General features: G+C 47.6%; 1 protein-coding gene across 4 annotated transcripts in view; it reads left to right on the plus strand.

Annotated features, from left to right (window-relative positions):
• MYH14 (myosin heavy chain 14) overlaps positions 1 to 21,124 on the plus strand; it is an 89,893-nt gene that overhangs the window by 63,051 nt on the left and 5,718 nt on the right. For all 4 annotated transcript variants that reach the window (XM_082606522.1, XM_082606521.1, XM_082606524.1 and 1 more), the window contains 9 exons: positions 2,554 to 2,658; positions 2,746 to 2,898; positions 4,129 to 4,377; positions 9,149 to 9,361; positions 10,259 to 10,471; positions 11,648 to 11,809; positions 14,250 to 14,378; positions 14,968 to 15,056; positions 15,141 to 15,264. In XM_082606522.1, coding sequence (XP_082462648.1) covers positions 2,554 to 2,658; positions 2,746 to 2,898; positions 4,129 to 4,377; positions 9,149 to 9,361; positions 10,259 to 10,471; positions 11,648 to 11,809; positions 14,250 to 14,378; positions 14,968 to 15,056; positions 15,141 to 15,264 — 1,437 coding nt within the window. The remainder of the gene's footprint in view (positions 1 to 2,553; positions 2,659 to 2,745; positions 2,899 to 4,128; positions 4,378 to 9,148; positions 9,362 to 10,258; positions 10,472 to 11,647; positions 11,810 to 14,249; positions 14,379 to 14,967; positions 15,057 to 15,140; positions 15,265 to 21,124) is intronic.

Here is a 21,124-nt window from a genome sequence, read left to right on the forward strand (position 1 = left end):
AAAGACATAGTAAGCCCATGTCAAAGATTTATTTAAAGCATTAATGAACCATAAAAAAGAATGAAATAATGCCATTTCCAGCAACATGGATGGACCTAGAGATTATCATACTAAGTGAAGTAAGTCAGACAAAGACAAATATCATATGATATCGTTTATATATGAAATCTAAAAAAATGATACAAATGAACTTATTTACAAAACAGAAACAGACTCACAGGCATAGAAAACAAACTTATGGTTACCAAAGGGGAAAGTTGCAGGGGAGGGGTAAATTAGGAATTTGGGAGTAACATATACACACTAATATATATAAAATAGATGAACTCCAAGGACCTACTGTATAATACAGGGAACTACACTCAATATTTTGTAATAACCTATATGGGAAAAGAATCTGAAAAAGAATATGTATATAATGTATGTATAACTGAATCACTTAGCTGTACACCTGAAACTAACACAACATTGTAAATCAATTATACTTCAATAAAAACATAAATATTAAAAAAATGCATTAATGAGGGATCCAGCAGAATGTCAAAGATGTTCAAGGAGAGAAACAACAACAAATTGGTGTGTGTGTAGTCAGCAAAAGAGAGAATGCCAGAACGAAATAGCGCAGAGACCAAACCAGTTAATGTCCCAAAAGGCAATCAAATGTAAGCTTTATAGAAGTGTAGTTGATTTACAATGTGTTAGTTTGAAGTGTACAACAAAGTGATTTATTTATTTATTTTTGGCTGTGTTGGTTCTTCGTTGCTGCACACGGGCTTTCTCTAGTTGCGGCGAGCGGGGGCTGCTCTTCGTTGTGGTGCGCGGGCTTCTCACTGCGGTGGCTTCTCTTGTTGCGGAGCACGGGCTGTGGGCGCACAGGCTTCAGTGGTTGTGGCGTACGGGCAGTAGTTGTGGCTCGCGGGCTCTAGAGCACAGGCTCAGTAGTTGTGGCGCACGGGCTTAGTTGCACTGCGGCATGTGGGATCTTCCCGGACCAGGGCTTGAACCCGTGTCCCCTGCGTTGGCAGGTGGATTCTTAACCACTGCGCCACCAGGGACGTCCCAGTCCTGTCTTTTCTAAAGGATGCCTGACCACTGCCTTTTCTTATTTCCAAGTTTTCAGGTAAATTTTCTTAGCAGCCAGAATTTGAACCCAGCCTTGTTGGTTAAGTGAACCTCAAGAAGGGAGAGAAGAAGGTTCAGGGTAATAACACACATGTGCTGGAGGCACTCACCCAACAAACATTTCCTGAGCACCTACTGTGTGCCAGGCCCTGTTTTGAACCCTGAGGACACAGCAGGGAACAAAGCAGATGAGGTCCTACCCTATGGAGGCAACAGCCCAGGGGGGAGAAAGTGGTAAACTGCTGCCCGATTCCTACCGTGAAGGAACGTGAGACCAGGAGCTGCACCCAGGATCACTGTGGTGGTGACTTGCATGCCAGGGGAACAGCTTTATTGTAATATAACTCACATACCGTATAATTCACCCATTTAAAAGATACAATTCGAGATTTCCCTGGTGGTCCAGTGGGTAAGACTCCGTGCTCCCAATGCAGGGGGCCTGGGTTTGATCCCTGGTCAGGGAACTAGATCCCACGTGCCACAAGTAAGAGCCCACATGCCACAACTAAGACCCAGCACAGCCAAAATAAATAAATGAATATTTTTTAAAATAATAAAATTAAATGTACAATTCAGTGGTTTTTAGTATATTCATAGAGTTGTACAGTCATCACCATAACCTAATGTTAGGACATTTTCTTCAGCCCAGAAAGAAATCCTGTACTGTCCAGCCATCATCCCCCAGTCCCATCCCATGCCCTGGCAACCACTAATCCTCTTTTGCCTCTCTAGACTTCCTATTCTGGACATTTCATAGAAATGGAATCATACAATATTGGTCCTTTTGTGTCTGGCATAATGTTTTCAAGGTTCATCCATGTTGTAGCAGGTGTCAGTACTTCATTCCTTTTTATGGCCAAATAATATTCCATTGTCTGGATAGACCACATTTTGTTTACCAGTCATCCGTGGATGGACATTTGGGTTGTTTCTGCCTTTCAGCAATTGTGAATAATGCTGTCGTGAACACCCCTGTACAAGTTTTTGCCTAGACTTCTTTTCATTTCTCCTGGGTACACACCTAGGAGTGGAATTGCTGGGCTGTATGGAAACTCTGCATTGAACCATTTTAAGGAGCTGCTAGACTGGTTTCCATGGCAGCTGCACCTTTTTTTTTTTTTTTTCTTTTGCAGTACGTGGGTCTCTCACTGTTGTGGCCTCTCCCGTTGCGGAGCACAGGCTCCGGACGCGCAGGCTCAGCGGCCATGGCTCACAGGCCCAGCCGCTCTGCGGCATGTGGGATCCTCCCGGACCGGGGCACGAACCCGTGTCCTCTGCATCGGCAGGCGGACTCTCAACCACTGCGCCACCAGGGAAGCCCAGCTGCACCTTTTTACATCCTCACCGGCAGTGGTTGTAGGGATTAGAGGCCGAGGAGCAGAGGGGTTGGCTGGTTGGAAGCCGCCATTAGAAGGTGTCCCTTCCCTGCAGGCTGAACTCGAGATTGTGTCTGGGTCACTGAGCGAGGCCGAGTCCAGAGCCATCAGGCTGAGCAAGGAGCTGACCAGCATGGAGGCCCAGCTCCACGATGCCCAGGTGACCCCAGCCCACCCCTCACCACCGGGCCCCCCCAGGCCTCCCCACGCTCCCGCATGTAACATCCATTCTCCCATCCATCTTCAGGAGCTGCTGCAGGAGGAGACCAGAGCGAAGCTGACCCTGGGGTCCCGGGCACGAGCCCTGGAGGCGGAGGCGGCAGGTCTGCGGGAGCAGCTGGATGAGGAGGCGGCTGCCAGGGAGCGGGCGGGCCGCGAGCTGCAGGCTGCGCAGACCCAGGTGAACAGCCCCGCAGGGAGATCTCAAAGGGATGCCCAGTCTCCCAAACTGTTCCTCCTGGGTTCCCCCGCTCCGGGGTGGCCCCATTGTCCAGCATATCATAGGCCAGACCCCTGCAAGCCATACTTGCCTCTGTCTCTCCCTCAGCCCCAGAGCCTGTAGGTGCAAACCCCCATCCCTCCTGTCCCCAGCTCTCTGTTTCATTCCCAACTCTCTGTCCCCACAGCCCCAGCCACCCGGATCCTCAGCTCAGCCTCCCTTCAAACCTCCCTGCCCCTAGTCTCTCCCCTTCCAGCTCATACTTCACATGGTCTTTCTACACCCTGAGTTGACCCTACCCTTCCCTAGCTCACAGACCTCCCATGGCTCCCCAGCTCCCCCCGGACAAAACCCATGCCTCTCAGCTGGGTGTCAGAGGCCCTGCACTCTCTGGTCCTTCCTTCATGTTTAGCTGTATTCATCTCTCATCTCTTTTTTCACTTCGCTTGGGAACACCCTTTTCATTTTTCAGGACTTAGCATCAGCCTCTCCTGTTCTGGGAAAACCCTGACCATTCGGCTCTGGGATCCCACAACCCTTCTTTCTCCTTTGTCCCCACTCCAATCACCCTGGCTGGAACTGTCTTTGCCCATGAGTCCCCCCATCAGACTGGGAGCACCTTGAAAGTGGGACCCCATCAGAGTTAGATCTGGATCCCCAGCATAGGCCCACATAGAGCCTGACATATAGGAGACCTTGAGAAATGCCTGTTGAATGAATGAGTGATGAATGTATGCTTGCAAATATCCTCTTTAACTGGAAAAGTCCTATGCATACTTCAGGATCCATCACAAATGCCCCCTCCTCCAGGAATTCTCTCTTGAATGTTCTAAAATAGATTTTTGAACCCCTCCTGTGGACTCCCATGGGTCTCATACTTCTTTTACTTTAGCCTCCATCACCATGGCTGTGATGTTCAGTCTCCCCCACCAGACTGGGGGTTCCCCAGGACAGAGCCCAGGTCTGATCCATCTTCTGGGCCCTGGTGGGAACCATTTTAATCTCCTGGAGGAGCTGGGGCTCATAGAACTCACAACCTCATCCCTACTCATGAGGCAGAAGTGCCCAATGGAGTGAATTATTTCCCCCTTCAGGCCTCAGTCTCCTTATCTGGGAAATGGGGCCCCACCAACTCACACCTGGATCGCAGCCATGAGTGACACCCTCCCTCTCTCTCCTCCCCCACCCCAGCTCTCAGAGTGGCGGCGGCGCCAGGAAGAGGAGGCAGGGGCACTGGAGGCAGGGGAGGAGGCACGGCGCCGGGCCACCCGAGAGGTTGAGGCCCTGACCCAGCGCCTGGCAGAAAAGACGGAAGTGGTGGAGAGGCTGGAGCGGGGCCGCCGGCGGCTGCAGCAAGAGCTGGATGATGCCACGGTGGACCTGGAGCAGCAGCGGCAGCTCGTGAGCACGCTGGAGAAGAAGCAGCGCAAGTTCGACCAGGTGAGGCACCTCGGATTACCCACCTGGGAAATCGGGATGCTGATCCATGCTGCCCATGGTGATTGTGAGCAATCAGTAACATGTGATGTCACAGCTCAGCTATGAACTTGGGAGGACCTTAGGGCCAGATGCCTCTTCCCTCTGAGCCTCTATAAAATAGGACAACCATCCATCCTGGCTTATGTCTCTTGCCCCAAAATAATTATTGGTGGTACCAACTTTTACTCCCAAAAGAGTCCTGAAGGTACACCAGAAGGTACTAAGAAGATGAAATGAAGTAACACGTCTTGCTTCTGCTGACTCCCTGTGGACCTCAGGCAAACTGCTTGTCCCATTTCAGCCTCAGTTTGCCCATCTAGGAGATGGGGATAATATTAAGCAGCTGGCAATCTGAGGATGGAATAAAATTCTCAGAACCCCAGAGCATTAAGATCAGGCAACCCTGAGGTTCAAATCTCAGCTGAGGCCCTTTCTGGCTGTGTGGCTTGGGCAAATTGCCCGACCTCTCTGTGCCTCAATTTCTTCATCTGCAAAATGTGAGAGTCCTTATTTTGCCTTCATTTTTGAAAGGTATTTTCACTGACTGTTGAATTCCAGGTAAACAGTTTTATTCTTTCCACACTTCAAAGAGATCATTCCATGATCTGTGGCCTCCATTGTTTCAGATGAAAAGTTAGTGGTCATTCAAAGCATTGTTTCCCTGCAGGTAGTGTGATGTGGTTTTCTAGCTGGTTTAAATTTTTTCTCTTTCTCTTTGGTTTTTAGCAGTTTGACTATGATATCCAGCTGTGGGTTTTTGTATTTATCCTTGCCAAGCTTCCTACAGCTTTGGGGTGGTGTTTTTGATCAGATGTGGAAATTTTCAGCCATTATTTCTTCAAATATTTTTCTGCCCCATTCTCTCTCTTTCCTCTTCTTCTCAGACTCCAAATACATGTGTGTTTGACTGCTTAATACCATTCCATAGATCATCAAAAATTTTTTAAAGAATTAATTTTTGTGTATCTCCTAGAGTTCTATATAAATTATTTTTATATAAATCTCATTTTTGACTGGCTTCTTTCACTTGGAAAAATTACTTTGAGATTCATCCATTTTTAAAATAAATTTATTTATTTTATTTATTTATTATTTTTGGCTGTGTTTATTCATTGCTGCGCGTGGGCTTTCTCTAGTTGCGGCGAGCGGGGGCTACTCTTGCGGTGCAGTGGCTTCTCGTTGCAGAGCACGGGCTCTAGGTGCATGGGCTTCAGTAGTTGTGGCACGTGGGCTCAGTAGCTGTGGCTCGCGGGCTCTAGAGCGCAGGCTTAGTAGTTGTGGCACACGGGCTTAATTGCTCCACGTCATGTGGGATCTTCCTGGACCAGGGCTCGAATCCATGTCCCCTGCATTGGCAGGCGGGTTCTTAACCACTCTGCCACCAGGGAAGTCCCTCATCCATGTTTTTGCATGCATCAATAATTCATTCCTTTTTTTTTGAACTGCTGATTATTATTCCTTTATAGACCACATTTTGAAAAGTACTATACTGTTGATGAAATTTGAGTTGCTGTTTCTAGTTTTTGACTGTCATGAATAAAACTTTAACCTTTCCAATAGATGTAGTGGTTTTAATTCACATTTCCCTAATAAACAATGATGTTGAGCATCTTTTTATGTGCTTATTTACCATCCATACATCTTCTTTGGTGGAGTCCCTGTTCAAATCTTTTGCCTTTTTAAAAAAAAAAAAGGATTGTTTCTTTTCTTATCATTGAATTTCAAAAGATCTTTATATATTCTGAATATGAGTTCTTTATCAGATATAATGCTTGGCAAATATTTTCATCCAGTCTGTGGCTTGTCTTTTCATCCTCTTAGTAGAGACTTTCAAAGAGCAGAAGTTTTTGTTCTGATCAAGTCCAATGTTTTAATTGTTTATTCTGTGGATTGTGCTTTTGGTGTTGTGTCTGAGAAATCTTTGTCTAACTTAGGTTCACAATGGTTTCCTTCTATGAGTTTTTTTCTAAAAGTTGTCTAGTTATAGGTTTTACCTTTAGGTCCATGGTCCCGTTTTCTTTTAATTTTCTATGATCCATTTTGAGTTAATTTTTTTTTGTGGTACGCGGGCCTCTCACTGCTGTGGCCTCTCCCGTTGCGGAGCACAGGCTCCAGACGCGCAGGCTCAGCAGCCATGGCTCACGGGCCCAGCCGCTGCATGGAATGTGGGATCTTCCCGGACCGGGGCACGAACCCGCGTCCCCTGCATCGGCAGGCGGACTCTCAACCACTGCGCCACCAGGGAAGCCCTTGAGCTAATTTTTATATATGGTGCTATCATAGCTCAAAGTTAATTTTATATGTATCTGGATATCCAGTTGTTCAAACACTATTTGTTGAAAAGACTCTCTCCACTGACTTGCTTTGCATTGATATTGGAAATCAGATAGCATTAGTTCTCCAATTTTTTCTTCTTTTTCGAAGTTATTTTACCTCTTCTTGGTCCTTTGCATTCCCATGTGTATTCAATATTTTACAATGAATTTGTCAATTTCTACAACAAAAAAAGTCTCCTTGGTTTGAGATTGTTTTGAATCTATAGATCAGTTTGGGAAAAATTGACATCTTCATGACATTGAGTTTTCTGGCCCAGGAACATGATATATATATCCATTTATTTAGATCTTCTTTCATTTAATCTCAGAAATGTTTTATACTTTTCAGTGCCCATCTTTCACATCTTTGTCAGATTTATTTCCACATATTTCATTTTTTTTTTTTCTGGTACACGGGCCTCTCACTGTTGTGGCCTCTCCCGCTGCGGAGCACAGGCTCCGGACGCGCAGGCTCAGCGGCCATGGTTCACGGGCCCAGCCGCTCCACGGCACGTGGGATCCTCCCGGACCAGGGCACGAACCTGTGTCCCCTGCATCGGCAGGCGGACCCCCAACCACTGCGCCACCAGGGAAGCCCCACGTGTTTCGTTTTTGATGCTGTTTTGAATATTATTTGTATTTCACTTCTGATTGCTGGACTATGGACGTGTAATCAATGTTGTGTGTTGATCTTGTATCCTACGATCTGGCTACGCTCACAGTTTGGTGCCAGTAGGTGTTGTATAGATTCCATTGGATTGTCTACGATTATGTTTTCTGTGATTAAAGACACTTTTACGTCCTCCTCTCCTTTTCTTTTAACCTTTCCTCTGGGACTCCAAATCCATGTATGTTTGATTGCTGGATACTGTCTCACAGGTTATTAAAGCTCTGCTAAGTTTGTTTTTTACAATATTTTTTCTTTGTTTAGATCATCTCTATGGACCTGTTTTCAAGTTTACTGATTCTTCTGATATGTGTCCATTCTGCTCTCAGTTTCATCCAGTGACTTTTTTATTTCAGATACTGTATTTTGAAGTTCTGGCATTTTTCTTTGGTTCTGTTTTACAGTTTCAAATCCCTCCTGCAATAACCCTGCCTCTTCACCCATTGTATCCATCTTGTCCTGAAACTTACTTAACACAGTCAAAGTGCTTGTGTGACAATCCCAGTATCTAGGTCATCTGTGGGTCTGTTTCCATGGACTGATTTTTCTCTTGACTGTGAGTCCCATTCTCTTCCTTTTTTGCATGTCTTGTAAGTTTCATTGTTTGTCAATTGCTGTGTCTTAAAAAACAGTGAAGGTTGAAGTACATTTAAAAAATTTATGTATTGTTTTCCTGTCATTACCCCAAGAGGAAGAAAGGGACACCATTTCCTCAGTCGTTTATCTAGAATGAGGGGCTGATCAGTTGATCCATTTAAGAGATTTTTTTTTTCAACTCAAAATTTCCTTTCATTTAATTTTTAAAAATTGAGGTATAGTTGACTTACAATGTTGTGTTAGTTTCAGGTGTACAGCAAAGTGATTTAGATATATGTGTGTGTGTGTGTGTATATATATATGTATGTGTGTGTGTGTGTATATATATATATATGCACATATACACATTCTTTTTCAGATAATTTTCCATTTAGGTTATTTCAAGATATTGAGTATAGTTCCCTGTGCTGTACAGTAGGTCCTTGTTGGTTAACTATTTTATACATAATAGCATGTATCTGTTAATCCCAAATTCCAAATTTATCCCTCCCCCCTTTTCCCCTTTAGTAACTGTAAGTTTGTTTTCTATGTCTGTGGACCTGTTTCTGTTTTGTAAATAAGTTCATTTGTATCATTTTTTTAGATTCCACATATAAACAATATCATATGATATTTGTCTTTGTCTGACTTGTTTCACTTAGTGCGATCATCTCTAGGTCCATCCTTGTTGCTGCCGATGGCATTATTTCATTCTTTTTTATGGCTGAGTAATATTCCATTGTATCTATGTACCACCTCTTCTTTATCCTTTCATCTGTCGATGGACATTTAGGTTGCTTCCATGTCTTGGCTGTTGTGAACAGTGCTGCTATGAACATAGGGGTGCATGTATCTTTTCATATAGTAGTTTTCTCTGGATATGTGCCCAGGAGTGGGATTGCAGGATCATATGGTGACTCTAGTTTTTTAAGGACCCTCCATACTGTTCTCCATAGTGGCCGCACCAGTTTACATTCCCTCCAATAGTGTGATCCATTGAAGAGTTGGGCTGCTTTGGGACATGGTTGCGACTTTAATCCCTCTACCTCCCTCTTGTGTCTCTGCCTCTGTCTGTCTGTCTGTCTCTGCCCTTGGCTGCTCTGTCTTCCCCATCCCCCTGTACATTCCTTTCAGCTAACCTGTCTCCCCCACCCCATCTCCCTCACCCCGGAAGCTCCTGGCGGAGGAGAAGGCAGCCGTCCTTCGGGCGGTGGAGGAGCGCGAGCGGGTCGAGGCGGAGGGCCGGGAGCGTGAGGCCCGGGCGCTGTCCCTGACGCGGGCGCTGGAGGAGGAGCAGGAGGCGCGGGAGGAGCTGGAGCGGCAGAACCGGGCGCTGCGGGCCGAGCTGGAGGCGCTGCTCAGCAGCAAGGATGACGTCGGCAAGAGCGTGAGCAGCCCCCGTCCGGGGACATGCAGGTGGCAACACTACACACCCGTGATGCTGGGGCACACGTACACACGTGTGTGCTCTCCCACACGGGGGGTGAAGGGAGCCAGCGTCAAAGCCCCACATTCACGTATTAGATGTACGTGTTCATGCACACACGCAGAACGTGTCTTTGAGAATTCATAAGCCCAGGTCTGCTTTCACGGGATATTTGGGGTTTTCATTCACACCTCCCTGAAAGGTCTGGAAAGCCCCACGCTGAGAAAAAAAATAGTAATCGCTAGTGGGTTCGTAATATCCTGGGGAGTCTGGCAGAAACCAACACTGCTAACTCTGGAGCTATGTGCCTTCAACCCATTTCCACACGGGATTCCTGAAGATGAAGCCACAACGAAGTGAGCTCACAAACCAATCACAAGACCAGGAATTCCCTGGGGGTCCAGTGGTTAGGACTCTGAGCTTTCACTGTCAGGGCCCCGGTTCAATACCCGGTCGGGGAACTAAGATCATGTAAGCTGGGCAGGTCCCGGCCCAGGAAAAAAAACAAAAAAAGATCACGAAACCTATGAGGAAATAATCCACCATGAGTGAGAGTCAGCCGACCTAACAAACCCTGGAATTGGATTATCAGGAGCTTCAGATAATAGAATTACGGTGCATAGGTTATTAATAAAATATGTTCTAGGATGATCCAGAATGAGACACATAGTAAGTAGGTGCTCAGGAAATGTTGAATGTATGAATGAATGAATGAACTAGGATGGGCACGTCAGCTTGCTGCCTCCCCCTCGTCTGTCAAAGCTTCCCTCCCCTCTAGCCTAGGATAGATCTCGGGTCCTGGCCTCCCCACTCCTCGGTGCCCCAGGTGCCCCAGTGCTCACTCTCCCTCCCCTCCAGGTGCACGAGCTGGAGCGAGCCCGCCGGGTGGCCGAACAGGCAGCCAATGACCTTCGAACACAAGTGACGGAGCTGGAGGATGAGCTGACGGCGGCTGAGGATGCCAAGCTGCGCCTGGAAGTGACCGTGCAGGCCCTCAAGGCGCAGCACGAGCGGGACCTGCAGGGCCGAGACGAGGCTGGTGAGGAGAGGCGGCGGCAGCTGGCCAAGCAGGTACAAGCAGGGTGCCTGTCCAGCAGGGGATGCCCTGGTGCTTGCAGGCAGCAAGAGAGGCTGGAAGTCTCACCCACCCACCCACCTGCTACTCGGTGTTTCTACCCAAGTCCCTCCTGCTAGCCAGCCAGCCTCCTGTTCCCCAACCCACTCACCTATCATGACCCACGAACCCACACGCACATCCTGTTGACCCATTCAGACACCCTCTATCCGCCAAAACCCTCCACCCAGCTACCACCCCATCTACTGAGCCACCCAGCCACCCATACACAGCCTCCCCAGCAACCAGCACTTCTGCATAACCAGCTCTGCATCTGACTTCCCCTCCATGCACCCAATACCCACTTCCAATCAACCTCCTGTCCCCAGCGCAGTCACTCCACTCTCTAGCCCTCCACACCCACAGCCTACCCAGGCACTCATCTGCTCATTCATTGACCAGCTCGTCTGCACCCCGCTTCATCCACGACCTTCCTCCCTATTCATTTACTCCTTCACCTGCTTCCTCATTCATTCCAGCTCTCTCTCTCTCCCTCTCTGCACCATTCATTCAGTATTCATTCAGTGGAGGAATTTCCTATGGTCTGCAGTGGGCAAGGCTCTCCACTAGGTGATGTGTCCTGAGCCTGGGAGGGGCGGGTCAGCTCTGAGTGTCAGAAAGACCCCTCTGGGGCCATGTGGGCAGCAGACTGGAGCGGGGGAGACTGGAGCTGGGAGGCCCCGAGAGAGAGATGAAGACGTGATCCAAGGCTGGGGGGCGGGGGCGTCTCTGGGTGTTTTTGTGATCTCGCCTGGCTCCACTGATCCAGCCATGGGCTCATCCAAAACTTTGTCCTGGGGGTACTGGGGAGCCGCAGGAAGGCCATGAGCAGGGGAGGGGCAGCGTCAGCTCTGATTGTAGAAGGACCCTTCTGGAGCCATCGGGAATGGGCTGGCGAGGAAAGATGGGAGCAGAGAGGAAGCTGGGTCAAGGTGGGAGGGTGAGGCCTGAGCTGGGGCTGTGGGGTTGGAGAGGATGTTGGAGTTCGGTGGTGGAGAGAGGCAAGGGGCAGGAGGAGAGGGGCTGGAGGCCTGGGCCAGGGCTGGAAGGTAGACATCTATGTCACTAGCATGTAGAGGGAGCCTGGGCCTCCCGTCCCCTGAGCCCGCCCCTCCCGGCCTCCCCCGTCCTAGCTGAGGGATGCAGAGGTGGAACGCGATGAGGAACGCAAGCAGCGTGCTCTGGCCATGGCCGCCCGCAAGAAGCTGGAGGCCGAGCTGGAGGAGCTGAAGGCCCAGACCGTGGCCAGCGGACAGGGCAAGGAGGAGGCGGTGAAGCAGCTTCGCAAGATGCAGGTAAGGGGTGGAGCTTAAGCTTCGGACCAGGGAGGGCCCCACCTCCCTCCGGCTCCAAAACCAGCTGGGGCCCCGCCCTCTCGATCCCAGGAGCTGCACCCAGTGTAGGCAGCAGCTTTATAAACATCCATGCCCCAAAGGCTCATTGGGTTCTTTTTCTGTTTTTTACTTCCTTTATTTAAAATGCATAATGTTTAAGTGCAATTTCCTCATTGTATTTCATTTTTGAAGTGGAAATACCTTAGGGTTCCCCCCCAACCCCATTATGAAACTTATACATGGTTGTTTAAAAAGAATTTTTTTTGGATGATGATGTGTCAAGGTAGGTTCATCATTGATACCTACCATCAAGGTAGGTCCCACTCTGGTGGGGAATGTTAATAATGGGGGAGACTGTGCATGTGTGAGGGTAGGGGCTGTGTGGGAAATCTCTGTACCTTCTGCCCAAAACTGCTAGGAACCTAAAACTGCTCTAAAAAGTAAAGTCTATTTTTTAAATATAAATTTATTTATTTATTTGGCTGCATTGGGTCTTAGTTGCTGCACCCGGGCTTTCTCTAGTTGCCGCAAGTGGGGGCTGCTCTTCATTGCGGTACGTGGGCTTCTCATTGCGGTGGCTTCTCTCGTTGGGGAGCACGGGCTCTAGAGCACAGGCTCAGTAGCTGTGGCTCATGGGCTTAGTTGCGTGTGGGATCTTCCCGGACCAGGGCTCGAACCCTTGTCCCCTGCATTGGCAGGCAGATTCTTATCACTGCACCACCAGGGAAGTCTCTATTTTTGTTTTTTTTTAAGTATAGACCTGGCCTGTCCAATACAGAGGGTACCAGCCCCATGTGGCTACTGGGCATCTAAAATGTGGCAGGGGGAAAAAGAAAAGGGAATTCCCTGGCAGTCCAGCAGTTAGGACTCTGCTCTCACTGCTGCGGGCCCAGGTTCCATCTCTGGTTGGAGAACTAAGATCCCACAAGCTACCTGGTGAGGCCAAAAAAAAAGGTGGGTGGGTCCAAAATCCAAGTTACATGCTACATGCAGAAGACTTCATAAAGTAAAATATCTCAATAATTTTTACATTGATTATAAATGGAAATAATAATATTTTGGATATATTAGGCTACATAAAATATAGTATTCAAACTAGTTTTACCTATTTCCTTTTACCTTTTTAATGTAGTTACTAGAAAATATTAAAGAACATATGTCCTTGCTGTGTATTTCTGTTGGGCAGCACTGGTGTATGAAGATTCCTCCCAAAAAGTAAAAATTATAAACCATGTCATCACTGAGCAAAACCCCCTACACTGAAAACCTATTATTATCAAGCAGATAATAATAATATTAGTAACAGTGATGGTAGTTGTCCTTCTACTACCAAGCCTGCCCGCTGTCCTCACTATATCCGCAGTCACTCGCTACACCATTGTAAAGATACAGAGTGGGGATTTTTTTTTAACGGCGATGGACATTTCGTTTGTGTTTTATTTTTCTTTATTTTTTCTTTATTTTTTAACTTTTTTTTTTTTTTTTTTTTGCGGTATGCGGGCCTCTCACTGTTGTGGCCTCTCCCGTTGTGGAGCACAGGCTCCAGACGCGCAGCCTCAGCGGCCATGGCTCACGGGCCCAGCCGCTCCGCGGCATGTGGGATCCTCCCAGACCGGGGCACGAACCTGTGTCCCCTGCATCGGCAGGCGGACTCCCAACCACTGCGCCACCAGGGAAGCCCTATTTTTCTTTACTTTAAGCACCGTTGAGGAGAAAGACCCTTTTACCGGCATCCCTACACACTCTTAATAATGTGACCAGGTAGCTTGGGACTTTGCTAGCTGTCCAGTGGTTTCGACTCTGCGCTTCCACGTCAGGGGGCGCGGGTTCGATCCCTGGTCTTCGAACTAAGATTCCGCATGCCACCTGGAGCGGCCAATCAATCATCAATAACGTGGCCAGGTATCGAAGTGGCTAAAAGGGTGAACTCCAGGGCCAGACAGCCTGGGTTCAGGTCCTGGCTCTGCCACTTACCACCCTGAGCACGTTGCTGATCTCGCTGTGCTTCAGTTTCTCCATCTGTAAAACTGGGGAGGAAAATAGTCCCCACCAGCTGGAGTTGTGAGGATTAAAGGCGTCAGTGTGTCTGTAGAATAGAGCCTGGCCCAAGGTAAGTGATCGGTGTTTCCCATCCCTGTTATTACTGCAGAGCCCAAATATTATCCCCATTTTAGGCTTACTTTAATTTTGATGTGCTTCTTTTTTAAAGAGGTGAGGCCCCGATATGGGAAGGGGCTGGCCCAAGGTCACACAGCCGGCGGCTGGGGGCGGGGTGCAGAAGCCCGGGTCCGCAGGGCTCCGCTTGCTCACGGGGAGTCCCCACAGGGCTGATGCGAGGGTAGGGGGCGTCCCCGTGAGTCACGATCAGGCTGGGTCCACTCACTCACTCAGTTCCTCCCAGGCCCAGATGAAGGAGCTGTGGCGGGAGGTGGAGGAGTCGCGCAGCTCCCGGGAGGAGATCTTTGCCCAGAACCGGGAGAGTGAGAAGCGCCTCAAGGGGCTGGAGGCGGAAGTGCTGCGGCTGCAGGAGGTGATGCCAGGATGAGCGGGGCCGTGGGGGAAGGGAGGGTGGGGCGGGGCCGTGGGGGAAGGGAGGGTGGGCGGGGCCTGGGGGAAGCTTGGGAGCCCAGAGAGGGTCCTGAGGCGCAGCCGCAAGGTCCTCTCTGGGGCGGTGTGGGGCATGGACTAGGGGGAGAAAGGAGGCAGGGAGGCTGGGGAGGGAGGATGAAGCCTGAGCCAGGGCTGTGGGACGCAGAGGAGGGACCAGGGCAGAGTAAAAGGGCAGGACAGACAGGGCTACGGATGGTCAGGGGGCCCGATGACAGGGGTAAACTGGAGGAGGAACTGGCTTGAAAGGAGATAGTGTGCTCAGTGAGGAGGCCATGAGGGTGAGGGGCCTTGAGGGGCAGCAAGAGGTGGACACGGACCAGGGGCTCCGGAGACGGATTTAGCAGACATCTGCCTATGGACTGAAGTTCATTCCAAGGTTATCCAGGGGCAGCATGTTCAAGTGCAGTGAAGAAAAGGCCAAGAGACTTGAGGTGTGAGGGGCAGGGAGACCAGTGCCCAGACAGCCTCCCCTCACCACAGCTGACCACCCCCTCTCTCACCCATCACAGGAACTGGCCGCCTCAGACCGTGCCCGGCGGCAGGCCCAGCAGGAGCGGGACGAAATGGCAGATGAGGTGGCCAGCGGCAGCCTGAGCAAGTGAGTGGTCCCTGGTAATGTGGGGCAGGGCGCCCTCCTCTGGCCATCCTGCCTTCTCACCGCCCCCGTGCCCGTTCTCCCTAGGGCTGCCATTCTGGATGAGAAGCGTCAGCTGGAGGGGCGCCTGGGGCAAATGGAAGAGGAGCTGGAGGAGGAACAGAGCAACGCAGAGCTGCTCAGTGAGCGCTGCCGCCAGCTGCTCCTGCAGGTGAGCACAGCTGGGCCGCCCCCTGCCAGCCTGGGTCCTCGCTGACCGGGGACCGTAACACTTCCAGTTCTCTAATTCAACAGACATAGGAAAAGGGAATATTTGAGTTGGGTTTTGAAGGTTGAATAGGAGTTCTCAAGGTGGGGGGAGACATGGATGCATTCTCTCACTTGTATTTCTGAAGCTTCTCAAAGGCTGGATTCAGGGATAAATTATGTGGGGTCTCTATCCTGCAGAGTTCCCTGGGGAAACAGACAGGGAGTTACTCCATGACATTACAGAGTGACGTGTGATAATATAAGTATCCAGGGCCCAGTAGCGAGAGGGAGAGAACTCTCTGCAAGAGAGAGGGATTTGCAAGAAGGGGCATTTGGCTGGGTTTTAAAGCATACATAGGAGCTAGGCAGACAGACAAAAGCATATTTCATTGGTTTATTTATTTATAAATATTTTATGAGGCTTCTGGAGGCCCATATCCTATTCTGGGTGGTGCTAGGGACCTAGAGATGGATCATTCCAGGTCTCCGCCCTTAAGGACATCCTAGTCTGTTGGAGGAAACTGCCTATCCCAATACAGAAATTCAAATGAAAATGGAGGAAGCACAGGACACTGTGAGAATGTAGAGGAGACTGGATCATTATCCAGCCTGGAGGCTGGGGGCTATCAGGGAAGACTTCCTGATAGAGGTGATTCCTTAAGAGGTCTTGTAGGAAGTTAAGAGTTTGCCAAGCAGACAATAGAGGGGTGAGATTTCCAAAGAGAGACCTACATCTATATTATTTCATACATTTTAAAAGATACATTTTGAGACCTCTGATGCTGGGGACTCAGAAAAGAGTAAGAACCCAGCTCAGCCCTTGGGGAGCCCCTAGACCAGTAGGAGAAGCAGTCATACACCATGATGATGCACTCCCATCTCACTCAGAGTAAAACCTCAGTCACCAACAAGGCCCCACACTCTAGACCCTGGCTAATTCAGACCTTAGTTATCTCTAACCCTTTTTCCCCTAGTTCACTCTGCTTCAGCCACACCAGCCTCCTCACTATTCCTTGACTATGCCTAGTTTATTACTACCTCAGGGCCCTTGCACTTGCTGTTTCCTCCTTTTGGAAAGCCCTTCTCCCAAACCATCACACATCTCACTCCCTCAAAACAGCCTTCCCTGACCACCCTGTGTGAAACAGCCACCCTCCCTCCCATAATTTCTCTCCATTCTCTCTGCTTTAATCTCTTCGTATCACTTACCACTGCCTGGCATTCTATTACATATTTACTTATTTGTCTATGGTCCATCTTCCCAACAGAGTGTAAGCACCTTGAGCATAGGGCCTCTGTCTTAGTTTTAGTTCTTAGTTTTTACCTAAAACTGCACTGAGTGCTCATTATAAATGAAATAAATAAGCCAGTACATGCCTAGTGGAGAGCCCGTAGGATACTACAGTCATATAAAGAATGATGTGACTTAGCCCAGCCCACATCTTTGGCTGTTGGTGAAAAGGAGAACCTTTTAAAAAAATAAAAATAAAACCTTTTTTTTTAAACCTATTTCCTGTTTATTTATTTTATTTATTTATTTTTGGCTGCATTGGGTCTTCGCTGCTGCATACGGGCTCTCTCTAGTTGCATCGAGTGGGGGCTACTCTTTGTCGTGGTGTGCGGGCTTCTCATTGCAGTGGCTTCTCTTGTTGTGGAGCACGGGCTCTAGGTACGCAGGCTTCAGTAGCTGTGGCGCGCGGGCTCAGTAGTTGTGGCACACGGGCTTAGTTGCTCTGCGGCATGTGGGATCTTCCTGGACCAGGGATCGAACCTGTGTCCCCTGCATTGGCAGGCGGATACTTTTTTTTTTTTTTTTTTTGCAGTACATGGGCCTCTCACTGTTGTGGCCTCTCCCGTTGCGGAGCACAGGCTCCGGACGCGCAGGCTCAGCGGCCATGGCTCACGGCCCCAACCGCTCTGCGGCATGTGGGATCTTCCCAGACCGGGGCACGAACCCGTATCCCCTGCATCGGCAGGTGGACTCTCAACCACTGTGCCACCAGGGAAGCCCAGCAGGCTGATTCTTAACCACTGCAGCAGCAGCGAAGTCCCCAAAATAAAACTTTTAAAAGACACAAAAGGAATTCATAAGAAAATGGCAGATATTGAAGACAGGCAGAGAAGATCCAACATATGGATGATAGGAGCCCCCAAAGAAGAAAATCAAAGCAAGGGGTCAGAGCAAATAACCAAAAACCATAATGCAAGAAAACTCCTGAAGCAGAAAAGTTTGTAGCCACTGTGTACCTGAAGATTTTGACCCATACTAACTCATACCATGACAGATTCTAATAAAAACTCTTGGACTAAGAGGGGGAAAAATTCTTTAGCCATCCAGGAAAAAATGAACAAGTGATATATAAGAAAAAGAAAATTAGATTGTCATCAGATTTTTCACAGCTAGACTTTATGCTGGGAGAAAATGGAGGGATATAGTTATGATACTCAAAGAAAGAAAATGTGAGCCAAGGATTTTGTATCAAGCAAGACTTACTTTCTTTTTTTTTTTATGTGCAGATATTTGGTGTTTTTTTAAAAAATATAGTTGATTTACAATGTTGTGTTAGTTTCAGGTGTACAGCAAAGTGATTCAGTTATATATATGCATATATATTCTTTTTAAGATTATTTTCCACTACAGGATATTGAGTATAGTTCCATGTGCAATACCGTAGGTCCTCGTTGGTTATCTATAAGATATAAGACTTACCTTCATGTATAAAGGACATAAACAAGTTGTGAGCGTGCAAGAACTCAGGGACTGTTATTCCCAGGAGCCCTTCCTGAAGAATCTAGCAGAGCAGCAGTCCTCAAAGTGTGGCCCCGAGACCAGCAGTATCAGCCTCACCTGGAAACTTGTTGGAAATGCAAGTTCTGGGGCCCCAACCAAGCGAATGAGGAACGAATGAATGAGGAATACTGGAGGTGGGGAAACCCAGGAATCTGTGTTTTAACAAGCTCTCCAAGTGGTTCTGAGGCATGAGGAGTCAGAACCACTGCCCTGGAGATCCAGGTTCAGATGATCAGGGTCACTAGAGAGACATCAGCTCAAGAGAGTAACGAGCATACAGTCTGCCCGTAGCTCTACAACTAAGTGAAGGCTGAAAAGGAGTATGAAGGATAATTGGCTAAATGCTCAGTTATTTATAACACAACTATTTTTTAAATGGAGAGAATGGGCAAATATGCAAAAAAAAATTTTATTACTGTATTCAGTAATTATATTGATAATAGTAATATTATGTGTATAATGTGGGATAAAGTAAATGATTAAGGATGGAATATTCTAATTCTATCATCTCTACCTGTGTTCATAATCTGAGGATCATCAGCACATGAGAACCAAGATATAGATGTCATGGAGAACAGGCTAAGTTAAAAACAAACAAATAGGGAGTTCCCTGGTGGCCTAGTAGTTAGGATTCCGGGCTTTCACTGCTGTGGCCCGAGTTCAGTCCCTGGTTGAGGAATTAAGATCCCACAGCTGTGTGGCACGGCCAAAACAAAACAAAAAAATACCACACAAAAACCCTGTAGTCCCAAATTTGACTTGGATGTATTCATATGAACTTATGGGGTAATTTATATAGATCCATCCTATCTCTGTCCACCGAAAAGGTCTCTAAACAATAACTAACCCAATAGCAATGAACATCCCTAGTATATAAATCGTGTTCTAGAAATACCATTTCCCCCACTAAAAGAAAATGGGGCTTTTTTTTTTTTTCAAAAGAAATGGCTCATTCCAGATCTGAATCAGGAAATGAATCAGAGTACCCTGGACCATCTTGTCATACCATGCCTTAGTCTGCTCAGGCTGCTATAACAAAATACTATAAACTGGGCAGCTTCAATAAGAGAAATTTATTTCTCACAGTTCTAGAGACTGTGAAGTCCAAGACCATGGTGCCAGTAAGATAGGTTTCATTCTGAGGCCTCTTCTCTTGGCTTATATGCGGCTGTCATCTCATTGTGCACTCACTGGCCTAGACTTTTTGTGCATGTGGGGGTAGAGAGAGAGCAAGCTCTCTGGTATCTCCTTACAAGGGCACTAATGCCGTCGTAGGGGCCCCACCCTCACATTTCTCATCTAATCCTAATTACCTATCAAAGGCCTCATCTCCAGGTACCATCACATGGGGATTAGGGCTTCAATGTATGAATCTGGAGGGGACACAAACATTCAGTCCATAACACACACTGGTTATCTCAAAAGCACTTAGAAGTCAACCTGGAAAGGCTCCTACTGGCCCCAAATGCAGCAACTTGAGCTTCAACAAGGGTCAGAATCGCACTGCTTTAAATCCATCAAATCTGTTTAAATACACGAGTTCACAATGATATTTTTAAAAATACTAATTAGTCACTGTATTAATTTCCTGAGGCTACTGTAACAAATTGCCACAAACTGGGTGGCTTAAAGCAACAGTAACTTATTCTCTCACAGTTTGGAGGCTAGAAGTCCAAAATCAAGGTGTCATCAGATTGATTCCTTCTGAGGGAGCATCTGTTCCAGGCCTCTGTTCCAGCTGCTGGTGGTTGCCAGCAATCCTTGGCTTGTAGATGCATCAGCCCAATCTCTGCCTCTATCTTCACACGGCCTTCCCTGTGTCTACTTTATGTGTCTGTGCCTCCTTCTCTTCTTGTAAAGACACCAGTCATATTGGATTTTGGGCCCACCCCAATCCAGTATGACTTCATCTTCATTTAACAAATTACACCTCCAAAGACTGTCTTTCCAAATAAGGTCACGTTCTGAGGTTCCAGATGGGCATGAGTTCTTGGTGGACGACTGTTCAACACGGTAGAGTCGCCTTCCCAAAATGATACAGAACCATTTCATTACCTTGAAAACTCAGAGAGAAAAAGAATTAATTCCCTGGACCAAGCTGCCTATTTGAAGGAAACTGAACAGAGAAGCATGCTGAATTAGACCATGAATGTGTAATCAGGAAAATACAGATGCAGAGAAACTTTGTAGGTCAGACAGCCCAGATTCTTCAGCAGATAAATTGTAAGGAAATAAAAGGGATGAAGTAGGGAACTGTAGATTAAAAGAGACTTAAAAGTCATATACAAACATTTTTAAAGATTTTTTTATTTTTATTTTTTAAATATTTATTTATTTTTATTTTTATTTGGCTGCGTCAGGTCTTAGTTGAGGCATGTGGGATCTTCCGTTGTGGCGTGTGGGCTTCTCTCTAGTTGTGGCATGTGGGTTTTCTCTTCTCTAGTTGTGGTGCACAGGCTCCAGGGTGCGTGGGCTCTGTAGTTTGTGGTACGCAGGCTCTCTAGTTGAGGCACTCGAGCTCAGTAGTTGTGGTGCATGGGCTTAATTGCCCTGCGGCATGTAAGATCTTAGTTCCCCAACGAGGGATCGAACCCATGTCCCCTGCATTGGAAGGCGGATTCTTTACCACTGGACCACCAGGGAAGTCCCTTAAAGAGTTTTTTGATGTGGACCATTTTTAAAGTCTTTATTGAATTTGTTACAATATTGCTTCTGCTTTATGTTTTATATTTTGGTTTTCTGGCTGTGAGGCATTTGGGGTCTTAGCTCCCTGACCAGGGAGTGAACCCACACACCCTGCATTGGAAGGTGAAGTCTTAACCACTTGACCACTAGGGAAGTCCATACAAGTTTCTTTTTTCTTTTTTTAATGGGCAGGATTCAACTATAGGATCTAGGGATGCATCTTTGAGTAATAAAACTCGAAAAAAGAGCAAGGAAGTGATCACCCCCAAAGTCAGGATGACATACTATATGGGGGAAAAGGAAGAGGTTGTTATTAGGATAGGTGCATAAAGTTCTGTTTCTTGAC

The sequence above is a fragment of the Mesoplodon mirus genome (genome assembly GCF_964341445.2).
Source record: "Mesoplodon mirus genome assembly, chromosome: 19".
Lineage (NCBI taxonomy): Eukaryota > Metazoa > Chordata > Mammalia > Artiodactyla > Ziphiidae > Mesoplodon > Mesoplodon mirus.